At 40.5% G+C, this 11,517-nt stretch overlaps 1 protein-coding gene across 1 annotated transcript in view; it reads left to right on the top strand.

Moving 5' to 3' along the window:
• Nucleotides 1–11,287, top strand: part of LOC138038079 (A disintegrin and metalloproteinase with thrombospondin motifs 6-like) — a 24,199-nt gene extending 12,912 nt beyond the window's left edge. Inside the window, exons 11-24 of the mRNA XM_068883899.1 lie at nt 1–11; nt 951–1,046; nt 1,697–1,845; nt 2,887–2,947; nt 3,730–3,844; nt 4,613–4,737; nt 5,036–5,285; nt 6,250–6,342; nt 7,009–7,175; nt 7,731–7,950; nt 8,459–8,585; nt 9,137–9,347; nt 9,606–9,771; nt 10,893–11,287. The exon at nt 1–11 is cut by the window's left edge and continues 140 nt beyond it. Of these exons, the coding sequence (XP_068740000.1) occupies nt 1–11; nt 951–1,046; nt 1,697–1,845; nt 2,887–2,947; nt 3,730–3,844; nt 4,613–4,737; nt 5,036–5,285; nt 6,250–6,342; nt 7,009–7,175; nt 7,731–7,950; nt 8,459–8,585; nt 9,137–9,347; nt 9,606–9,770 (1,790 nt within the window). The 3' untranslated portion in view covers nt 9,771; nt 10,893–11,287. The remainder of the gene's footprint in view (nt 12–950; nt 1,047–1,696; nt 1,846–2,886; nt 2,948–3,729; nt 3,845–4,612; nt 4,738–5,035; nt 5,286–6,249; nt 6,343–7,008; nt 7,176–7,730; nt 7,951–8,458; nt 8,586–9,136; nt 9,348–9,605; nt 9,772–10,892) is intronic.
• Nucleotides 11,288–11,517: the final 230 nt, after the last annotated feature.

The following is an 11,517-nucleotide window of genomic DNA, read 5'->3' as shown; positions in this document are numbered from 1 at the left end:
ATTTAAAGCGGGTGAGTAGGAACAATTCCCCGGGGTTAACATCTAACTTCTCCTTCTTAAAAAAATAACTTACAAATGTTCTTAAAGCCCTAAATGTACCAGTACACTACAGCCTGCAAGTCATCTCACCACCCAAAAATAAGAAATGCTCTGCGTTAGAAATTGGCAGTAGACTTTTAAGGAGGTGAGATTACGAGCTGTTCACAGCGACCAAGCTGACAACGCAAGCTAGGAGGATGTGCATGCAAGATTTTATTTCTTTGGCTTCAGGGGCACGAAATGTAGAGAATGCCGCTTGTAGACCGCAGTCTCCGGGTCAAGCTATTCATCCATTTGAGGTCGGTGAAACGAGTTCCTGTATTACAGGGGACAAGTTGTGTGCAAAGGGAACGACTTGTGTGAAAAGGCGATTGCAGTGGCGCCCACAACTACCGTAAAAAACTGCAGATGCACAACTTCAAGTCGACAATCTTAGTGTAAAATGCCTTTCCTCGGGATGAAACTAGCCTGTTTCGCCTGTTCTTTCAGCCTGTTCACTCTTTGTCGTTACATTGAACAGAGAGAGCAGAACAGAGAGCATCGAACATATACTGAGGTTCCAACTGTTAAATTGATAACACACAATGGCACCCCGACCTAGGACTTGTATTAGACAATACGAATTTTGTATTCAGTAGACAATATATCCTTTTATAATACCCATCAAATCACTACTCCTAGCTCTCAAAACCAGACCAAACCGATGTCGAATTACTATTGTCTATCATTGGCAATTTAAAACCGATTACCTAGAAGCGCTCTATCCGAAAGTAAAGAGCTAGATTACGGTATAATGCTGGCTGGAAATGACAATGAAGTACAGATTACAGTTGACAATTAATTTTCACTGTTTTTATTTCATCTTTTACCTGTCATCCTTTATCTTAAATTCTCTTCTTTCTTTATTTTAGAACATGTGCGTGAGACTATTCTGTTTGAAACAAGATGGCTATTGCTCCTCAAACGATGAACCAGCAGCAGATGGTACTGAGTGCGATTATAACAAGGTACAACAACATCCTTATTCTCCCGTCCTTTATATAGTTACTTAGGAACACTGAAAAGTAAGAGAAGTAGAGTTCGATCTTCAGCGAATGTGAAATGATTTCTCTGTAAACGAAACCGAAGTTAAGTGAACTAGGCAAGAAAAGCCATTGGATGTAAAGTAATAATAACGATAAGGATGATGATGATGATAATGATAAATCGGAACTGAGGAACCTATGCAGAGCCTCTAAAGTAGGCGATCTTCAAAGAGAATTTAGGAAGATTTGACACAGATCGGCCCCTAGCCTGTCTATTGAAATCATTCTTCACAAAGTAATAATAATTATAATGATGATGATGATGATAATGATAAATCGCAACTGAGGAACCTATGCAAAGCCTCTAAAGTAGGCGATCTTCAAAGAGAATTTATGAAGATTTGACACAGATCGGACCCTAGCCTGTCTATTGAAATCATTATTCACCCAGCTATAGTTTTAAATTACGGTTGAGAGAAACTAAAAGGATGCAAAATGCAGTCATTTCAAACTCCTTGTCAAATGGCTTGTACTGACTCAAAATGCCTTCCTAAATAAACATGTAATTATTACGCCACAAGCGGCTTTAAATTGACGTGCACGTGTTCCTTAATTATTTTTACGTCCACTAGTGGTGCAGCTATGGAAGGTGTGTCACAAAGGGAACCAAAGGCGATGAAGACGTTGACGGAAACTGGGGAGCCTGGGGAGACTGGAGCAAGTGTTTTCCTTCTTGCGGGGGAGGGATAAGTGAACGAGTGCGCGAATGCAACAATCCTGCGTAAGTGATACTATACAACTGCTTCACAATGGCGCCGATCTGACGCCAACCGTTAATTAATATCTCGTAATCGAACAAGTGCAAGTTGACTAGTTGCTCAGCGAAACGAAGCGTCAAGTATCGCTGAATCTCTCGCTTCATCGTCATTAATATAATTAGCACCATCATCACCAAGATGTCCTCAACCGACTGCCAGGCGCTTGACCGTCGAGTATGGCTCGTTTTCCCACATATGCGCTTCATGTTTTCTCCCTAATTCAGTTTACTGCACTTCAATATGATGGTTTAATGACGGGCATTATATTAGGGAGGCGCGGTGGCCTCATGGTTAATGTGCTCGACTCCGGATCGAGTGGTCCGCGATCGGGGTCTGGCCGGGGACGATGTGTTGTGTTCTTGGGCAAGACACTGTACTCTCACGGTGCCTCTCTCCACCCAGGAGTATAAATGGGTACCGGCGTAATGCTGGGGGTAATCGTGCGATGGACTAACATCCCATCCAGGGGGGAGTATAAAAACTCTTAGTCGCTTCATGCTACGGAAACCGGAGATAAGCGCCGGCCTGATGGGCCTTCTGGCTCGTAAGCAGTGACTTTGCTTCTACCTTTTATATTAGAGCCCGTCGGAAGAGACGGAAGTCCACGCTTCGCGCACTTCTTCTTCGGAACTAGCCGGATGGAAATGCGGCCATTTGGGACCAGAACAAACTGAATTGATTTTTCCCGTATGAGCATGAGAATTGCCTGCATTTATGAGGTCTCCTTGAATTGTCTTTATTTTCATAAAAGGAACGATAGCTGCCTGCCGACATCTTGATGTGAATGATCCCACAGATTTCGATTTTTCCAAAACGCTTCCAAATCATCTGCAATTTTTTAAAACTAGTATGGCAAAGGCCTTTTGATCTCTGACTTTTCATGGAAGAAAGAAAGGTCGTCGCTCGAAAGGAGGAATAAGAAAGCTTTATCCTTGATCCACGACCCATCGCTTGTTAAAGGATAAATGGTTATAATACGGTGTATACTTTTTTGACGATTGCAGGCCAAGGCGAGAAGGAAGCTTGTGTCAAGGAAAAAGAGCAGAATACAGATACTGTTACAAGGTAAATGATAAGTTATTTGTTTTTGTCAACTGTATGGTTGTGATTCTAAATAAAAGTGTGATTTTTTAGATTTTTTTTACTTAGAGCAGAGTGGCTAGGAGAAGATTTTGGAAGGACATACTATAGTCGGGGATAATGTCTCTGATGAGCGTATTTTGATATTCGACCACGTGACTTAGATTTCGTATGTATTCGCCGCATGTTATCTCTCTTAGTGAGTCGCACAATGTGTGTGCATATGTCACTTTCGAATAAAAGAAAGGAATATTAAAAATACAGCCGTACTGAAAGACATATTGATTTAAGTGAATTTTGCATTGTAACAATGGAGACTCTTCGACAAACGGCGCGGCGATGTTACCAAAAGGCAAATTGAAAAAGCACCACCAAACATATAAATCATCAATTAGTGAACAATTAATTATTTTTAAAACTTTTAGACATTGCATTCCCAAGTTCTCAAGTGTTATGAAAAACGTTGACATACAACGACATTTACTTATACTTAAAATTTCTGCTGAGCTTAAATACCGTTTCAACAAACACTGTTAGCGCATATAATTATTTCGGTGTTTTTGTAGCGTAAAGTTACACAAACTTTCATGATGACGCAGAAATATTGCAAAACGTGAACTTGGAATATTGAAATGAACTTTTCGTTGACGTCGCACTCGTGGCCGTTGGTTCCTCATGAGAAAAATAAAGCAAAAGTTGATATTAATGAGTAATGATCGTTCTATAGGTGATCGTAACCTTTTCTTTCATAAATCTTCATAATGCAGAAATGCCCAGAAAATTCCCAACATCCAAGGATGGAGCAGTGTATAAGCAACAGGCACGTCAAGTTTCAAGGAGGACGAACGTACAACTGGATTTATGATCCGAACTATTCTCAAGGTTAATTTTCATAAATTTGGTGATTCATTAATATATTAATTGATTCCAATTGCATGTATTAGGAAGGCCCCCAGCTATTTGCAGTTCCGCGTTGGCTGCCTCAAATGTATGGTCATCGGCAGGATAAATATATCCCCGTTAGGAAAGGTCTATTTACAGAAAAAAAAGACATGTAAAGGCTAGTAGGTGTTTTTGTCATATGAATCCTCTCTTTAGAGAACGACGTTCTATTGAAAGTCGCTAAAGCAACGATGATCTTATCCGAAGGTTGAAAGTTAATCATCATCATTTATTTGTCTTAATTTTAAAAAGAACTTTACAGAGTACAACATGTTGTTAGGCAAAGAGACCTAAAGAAACCACCAGGCGTATAGGAGAGGCCACCTCGACATCACAATATGACAACAAATAATGACTGCGAAGGTGTGCGACTAGGATAATTCAGGTTCAGTTCCAACGCTGCTGAGAATCTTTTGGATGGGCGCATTTAACTACGAGGGCTCACGTGGATATTCAAGAATTCCTTAAAATTAACCTTCTGTAATTGACTCTGTCGTAAGCTCATGCTACCAAGACAACGCGGGACTCGGGACTCGGGACTCGGGACTCGGGACTCGGGACTCGGGACTCGGGACTCGGGACTCGGGACCCTTAGTCAGAGCTAATGGCGCACTCCCGAAGACCTGATTTTAAAAATGTCGTGTTTTATTTAAAGTCAGAAAACCTGACCGCGATTCGTGATCTTTGCACGTTTTTTTCTTATATAAGATTACCCAAAGTGTGTATTGAGTTGTACAGCTGCGAGATTTATAACAACGTTTGGAAGCGTAAGGGACGGGACTCCATGTTCTGACAAACCAAACAGTGGCGTTTGCATCAACGGACAATGCAAAGTAAGTACTACCAAATCTCTTTTATGGTTTACACAACACTGACCCTGCACGAAAATCGTCAGAAAAGTCTGTATGACCTCAAAATCTTTTGAAAGCATAGATGGGAAACAATAAATTAAACTTATATATATGACGTCATTTTCAATTTCAACCCTGGCCGCAGTGGTAGAAGGCGAATAATCTCATCCTTGTTCCGTTTCTACTTCCGCTGTTGTACCTTACTGTAGAGGCTAACAGAGTGAAATCCTCTGTATATTGCATGTTTATTCGTTTTAATTTTTGGGTTTCCTTTCTTCAGACTGTTGGATGTGACGGCGCAGTAGATTCCAGAGCGCAGAAAGACAGATGTGGAGTGTGCAATGGTGATGGATCTAGCTGCCATGGAGGCGGTAACCAAGGCAACAAACCTACACGTGGACCCAAACCAGGAACCACACCAAGCCCCACAGCAAAGCCAACAACTGAGCCGGCCCCAAATCCCAGTACCAAGCCCCCTGCACCTAGCGGAGGACTGGTGAAGTTCTCATATAATGAGATTCCCGGATACGGTATGAAAATAAAGGTTCTGTCGAGTGATGCAAAAAAGCGACATTACAAAGCTAACAATGGCCTTAGATCGAGTTTCAATCAAGTGTCGTAAAACCAAAAGCAAAGTAATTACTTTGTACAATCAAAAGGGAAGAACAATCAAGTAAACCAATCAGAACTCGAAGTAATTACACGCAGCCGACACAAAGCGCGGGAAAATGTGCACGTGCAAGCCACGATTGGTTTTCGTTTCACTTCTGATTGGTTGAAAAAGTGGCCTGAGAACTTTAAACCAATCACCGAGTGAAGTAATGCAAAAGCAAAGAAATTCGCTAATTACTTTCGACACTCAATTGAAAATCGCTCTAACTCTACTAAGACAACTAATCTTAGTTCTTAAACCGCCTACCGGTTAGCTAAGGTGATACAGCATCAGACTACTATACGGGATGTCGCGGGATCAAAAACTCCGACCGGACCAATAACTGAGGAGAAAGTGCTGGCTTCGTAGTATTGACATCTGCAAATGGTCAGACTCTCTAGTCTTTTCGGATGAGGATGATAAGCCGTAGGCCCTGTCTCACAATCCATGAATCTTCATAAGTCTGTGGAACAAAAAAGAACCACATACTATTCGCGAAGGGCAAGGTAGGGAGTTCCCGGACCGGTGTTGTTGTTAGTCCTCTGTGATAAAGCTAGAGAGCCGTAAGTTAAAAATGGATGAAAGGTTAATTGCGTCTCCCTCTCTAAGTAAAGTTATCTTATCGTACTTCACACTGGAAGCACGAGAATGCTTATGGTATCATTCCGATCCTTAAACATTTTGCATGCAAGTATAAGTCAATCTAGATCTGTTTTTTTTTTTTTTTTTTTTTTTGCCTTTAAGGCAGGGTATCATCTGTGTTATGGAGCAGCTGCCAAGGTTTCTACTTTAAGAGAAACTTTCTGGTAGCCACTTGCACTAATACAGTTGTTTTCTCTTAGTGTCATACGATTACTATCAAACCATCGCTATTCTTCCTGTTGGAGCTCGAAACATCAAAATTCAAGAAGTTACAAGATCAATTAACAACTTATGTAAGTTACTGGGTAACGACTGATATAGTATTTTTAATAATTGGTCGAATCAGATGAACAATCATTCAAAGACCAGTCAACAGACGGTAGCAACGTCATTTTCCCACATCAGTCAGTTCAAGGGAATGAGTTCAAATCAGTCCTCTAAATTCCACCACGTGACAATGCTGACGAAAAAGATGAAGGAACAAACAATGATACGTTAGAATGGGAAATCTTGATCGCTGATTCGACTGTCACGTAAGTACACCACTAGTTTATGATAAGCGAGTTTTTGACAAACAAGACTTTCACTCGGGTTACGCCTGCTGTTTAGAGTGGTTTTCAATTGAGTGTCGAAAGTAATTAGTGAATTGCTTTGGTTTTGCATTTCTTCACTCAGTGATTGGTTCAAAGTTCTCGCGCCACTTTTTCGACCTATCAGAAGTGAAACCAAAACCAATCGTGGCTCGCGCGTGCACATTTTCCCGCGCTTTGTATCGGCTGCGTGTAATTACTTCGAGTTTTGATTGGTTTTCTGGATTGTCCCCGTCCTTTTTGATTGGCCAAAGTAATTACTTTGGTTTTGGTTTTACGGCACTCATTTGAAAACCGCTCTAATCACGAGTCCGAATTGATTTGCATTAACTTGACATTTTGTCTCACTGCCTTTCTCACTGTTTTCAGTTTTGGTGGATGATGAGTGGAATAGCATCATCAATTATGATACATACAAAGCTAAATACGGTCCCAAAAGATTCAAGGGAGCGGGAACGTCCTTTTGGTTCCGAAAACGCAACAACAAAGAGATTATCAAGTCACGAGGCCCTCTCAAAGAGAGACTGGAATTACTGGTGAGTCCACCATGGCCGGGAAGGCCCGATCCAATCGTCTTGTAGCAGTTGTGTTACCTCGGAAGATGCTTAACTCACAAAAATTCAAAAAGAAATTAAGCAGGAAATTAAGACAAAGTTCTTCTTCGTTGACAGATAATTGTTGCCCGATTCCTAATAATACGATCAGTGATATTCTAAGCGCCATAAGAAATTGAGATTTTCTGGTCCTGCACTTTTTAGGACAACCGCTGGAAATTAAATATTTTGTGTGACAAATAAATAAAATAAAATAAAATAAATCAAAATTAATAGAGGAAAGAAAATAATTATTAGACAACGCTGAAAAAGAACATGACCCCCTCCTTTCAATAAAAAGCGCTCTTTTTGGTGATGAAAAGAAATTAACAATCTCTGAGTAGTTAAATTTGAATTTAAATGACTAATACAAACTTAATTTTTAAATTGCACGTCATGAGCAAATAAGTGCATCAGTTGTAGGATGATGACAACTGTCGCACCTGTCGGCGTTTCACTCGATAATCTCTGTTGCGTTTTTTTTTTCTTTTTTCACAGTACGAAGCTAATAATGAATGGGAACGATACAAAGTCAATTATGAATACATCAAGGCTGAAAGAACTCCATTTAGAGATAACGACTTTCCGGAGCTTCTTCGTGAGATGGACGAAGTCGACAAACAACCCTTCGAAGCCAAGAAAACCAATCAAACTACAGAAAAGCCTAAAACGAGCTGGATCATGTTTTCGAAAGAATGCTCTGCTTCATGCGGTGGAGGTAACAATAATTATTTATATGCTTTAGATTTAGTCTAAGCTGGATGTCGGGCAAAAAGAAATCGGAGGAAAAGCGAGCTCCGCCCCATTACACTCCTTCAGTCTCCCGCTTGGCGATTTGCTATTCGATTACTTTTCGCCCTGGCCTCTTCACCCTGTTACTCCATCACACAAGCCTTCGTGTTCCCGGGCCACAAAAGGGCAGCAAAGGAGAAGTGCAGCGTATTATAAGGAACAATCTTTTTACCGCCGAATATCAGTCGAACACTATTGGAAGTATCGGGGTGCTTAAAAACCCCTCTTTTATTTGCCAATACTCGGTGCTAACTCGATGGAGTCCATTTTCAGTCTTATGTCGCTATAATGCTGCAAAATCCCTATCCTGTAACATGAAATTTCCACTGAGAAATTTCAGTTTACTGAAACCATATTTCACCGCTTCTTTGACCAACAGAACATGTACTCTGTGTCTAAGAGTAAATAGTTATTTGATTTGTTTATGGCCACAGGAGTAGAGAAAATCACGGCTGTGTGTGTTCGTGAAGACGATAAGTCGGCAGTTGGGGATCAGTTCTGCGAGGAAAAGAGGCCTGGGGACCAGTTCAAAAAGTGTAACATGCATCCATGTCCTGCAAGGTGAGGCTAGATCTGTTCATTTAATAAGTCATTTAGTTATTTATATTTAGTTAGTTAGCTACGTAGTTATCTTTATTATCATCTCTTCAGTTTGGATTTTCGGTAGAAGCCAAGGTGGTGGCGTGAACCTTGAAAGTAGGAAATCTAATCTAATTGACCCAACTCTTACAGCGATTCTGTTTGGAAGGGATGACCTAACTGAAACGCTATATTAGATGAAATACCGAATATTTTATGTTGCATGATTTGGTCCTGTCAATTTTCTGCCGGTGAGTCTTAGGAAAACACACACGTGTAAAGGTGACGAGGATTTTAGTGGAATGTCACTGTGGCGCAAATCTTCTAGCAATAGAGGAAATATAAAAAATCGACTACCAAAGAAAACTAAGCCACACCCGCGCCGGTGCAGTTAAGAAAAAAATGCCTGAACAGCAGACAAGTCTTGTGGACCATGCGCCCAGGAGCAATGCATTCATTCGATTTAAAGTGTTAAGAATCAAGAGTTTGGCCTTTTGATCTTTAACATATTTTTATGAAATTTCATCTCGTAGATGGGAAGTTGGCTCATGGACAGACTGCTCAAAAAGCTGCAACGATGGAACGCGTGGAGTGAGATCACGTGAGGTGTTTTGCGTGGAAGATTCTCAAGGGACTGAGGTGGAAATAAGTGACAGTCATTGTGCCAAACCCAAGCCGGCGACCTACGAGGAGTGTGGAATACTGCCATGTCCAGCAGAGTGGTACACTGTACACGCCGGCCCGGTAAGCGATTTGTGGCTTGAGGTACTTAATTGAATATATCAGAAGACGGTGTGGTTCAGTGGTTAAGACGTTCACGCACCTTAAAAAAAGAGACTATATCTGGGATGTCTCAAATCTCTAAACTACTAAACGTCCGCTGTAAGCGGGTATCTACGCCCGCGGCCTCCCACGTAGGATTCCGGGAGTGTCCTGTGGTGGATGTTTGAGATTTTACTGTACATTTTGAATTAATTCCACGTATTTGCAACATGTTTACAGTGTTCGACGTCTTGTGGGCTTGGTGTGCAGTCCACGGAAGTCAAATGTGTCAAGGTCAACCCATCAGGAGCGGAAGAAAGAGTAGATGAACAGGAATGCACCAGTCTTAAGCCACCGAGTTATGTGACCTGTAATGCAGATAATCCATGCCAAGTGGAAGATTAAGGTAAACACCAAAAATTAACGTGATACACCATTAATGAGCGTAGAATGACAACTGCGAACAAGTCACTGATTCCCACTAAAAGGTACTTAAAAGGGAAACGCCTCGGAAAAGGCGTCAATTCGCGCTGTGCTTTTGTTTGAATTCATTCACGCATGTGTAATAATGCAATAATGCCGACCGACGTACAGAAACAAACTTGAGTGAGGATTTTAAAACAAGAAGGAAAGACATCATCTTACAACACATTTCGGACACATTGCCGTTAGGGGATTTTTTTTTTTACACAAATTGTCATATCAAATCGTCTGCATTTTTTTATGTTCCACGCTTCTTATAATGAGTCTTATTGTGTACCGCTAGTCGTCGAAAAGTGCTGAAAAAAGGGCGCGAAAAACAGACCTTGAGAGTCACTGTGAGGTGCCTTATAAGTAGATATAAAAGTTGTTTTCTTCTTCCAAGCATAATTCACATAGATGGAATGGTTATGAAACCCGAGAAACTTCAAAAGCGAGAAAAGTTACATCGCGAATCATGTTATCTTGACTTGGAACATGCACAGTCAATTGTCTTCTGTTCACAACTGACTTTTTAATCAACTTCAGATTGGTTGTCCTTTAGAAAAAGGGTGTGGTTTGTGCAAGGTCAGGGCCAGCGAACAAAAACATAAAAGAAACTTATCCACATATTAAATATGCTCAAAGTATCGCAATGGCCGGACGCCGGTCACTATTTTCAAATCGCTAAATGACCGGCTTGTGGTAGGCACACATTTTGAAGAGCACTAATGAAAAATGTTGTAGCAAATAGTACCAACAGTCAGTATTCGAGTTCACCAACTATTATAAATCGGTCAGTATTCAATAATTGCGTTACGGGTGCCTATATCAATCAAACACGTTAAAAATCCAAAGCCTAATCATCACACCTCAGTGGAACTACTTGTGTTTTTTCCCCATATTTGTAAAATTACTGGCTTGCCGTCATTTTGCCACAGCTTTCTTTGTTTGCTTCGTCATTTTAGATCCTCTCGTGGAACCAAGACGATAAGAAGAAACAGCTAAAAAACAACAAATACTGAGCTGTTTACTGAACTGAGCTATTTTTTCTTTCATTCTTTCCAGGTGATCTACAGACCACAAATGTGCTCCATCCACGGGTCGCTCTCCAATAGTTGCTCTTTAAGAATAAATTGTTCTATGGAACAGCCAAGTTGCAATGTTAAGCATGCAAAGTGCCTATGGCGATTTAAAGGCTTAATCAAGGAAATACTTCAAGGCACAGCATTCGTGAAAAGTAGCTTTACATTTTACTTTGTACAGTAACTTTGTATTTTTTGTACATTTTACTCTGTAATCTTTGTATAATTTTTCTAGATTCAGAAATTTCTGTATTTACTTGTAATTTCATATCTCGTAGCTGACGATTTAACCGTGTGAAATTATAGACTATCTATCTATTCTTGATGGAGAATGGAATTGTTCCGCATGTATATCTATTTAAAAATACTCATGAAATGTTCATAGGTTTCTAGTTTCTTTGGGTCTTCTTTAGTGCCTTAGAGCTTTGATATCGTCATGAGGACGATTATTCATAAGAAGGCAAATGTACAGTTCATATTATAGATTGGTTGGAGAATTGTACAGCGAAAGATAAGGTGTCTGAGTGTGCTTTAGGGCTTGTTCACACGTACGATGCAAGCCGGCATGAGAAACTCAAGCGACATACGCAAACTCTGTAAGGAGAGCT

The sequence above is a fragment of the Montipora capricornis genome, chromosome 2, assembly GCF_036669925.1.
Source record: "Montipora capricornis isolate CH-2021 chromosome 2, ASM3666992v2, whole genome shotgun sequence".
Taxonomy (NCBI): domain Eukaryota; kingdom Metazoa; phylum Cnidaria; class Anthozoa; order Scleractinia; family Acroporidae; genus Montipora; species Montipora capricornis.
Note: the sequence above shows the minus strand (reverse complement) of the source record. Positions and strands in the feature narration are given on the sequence as shown.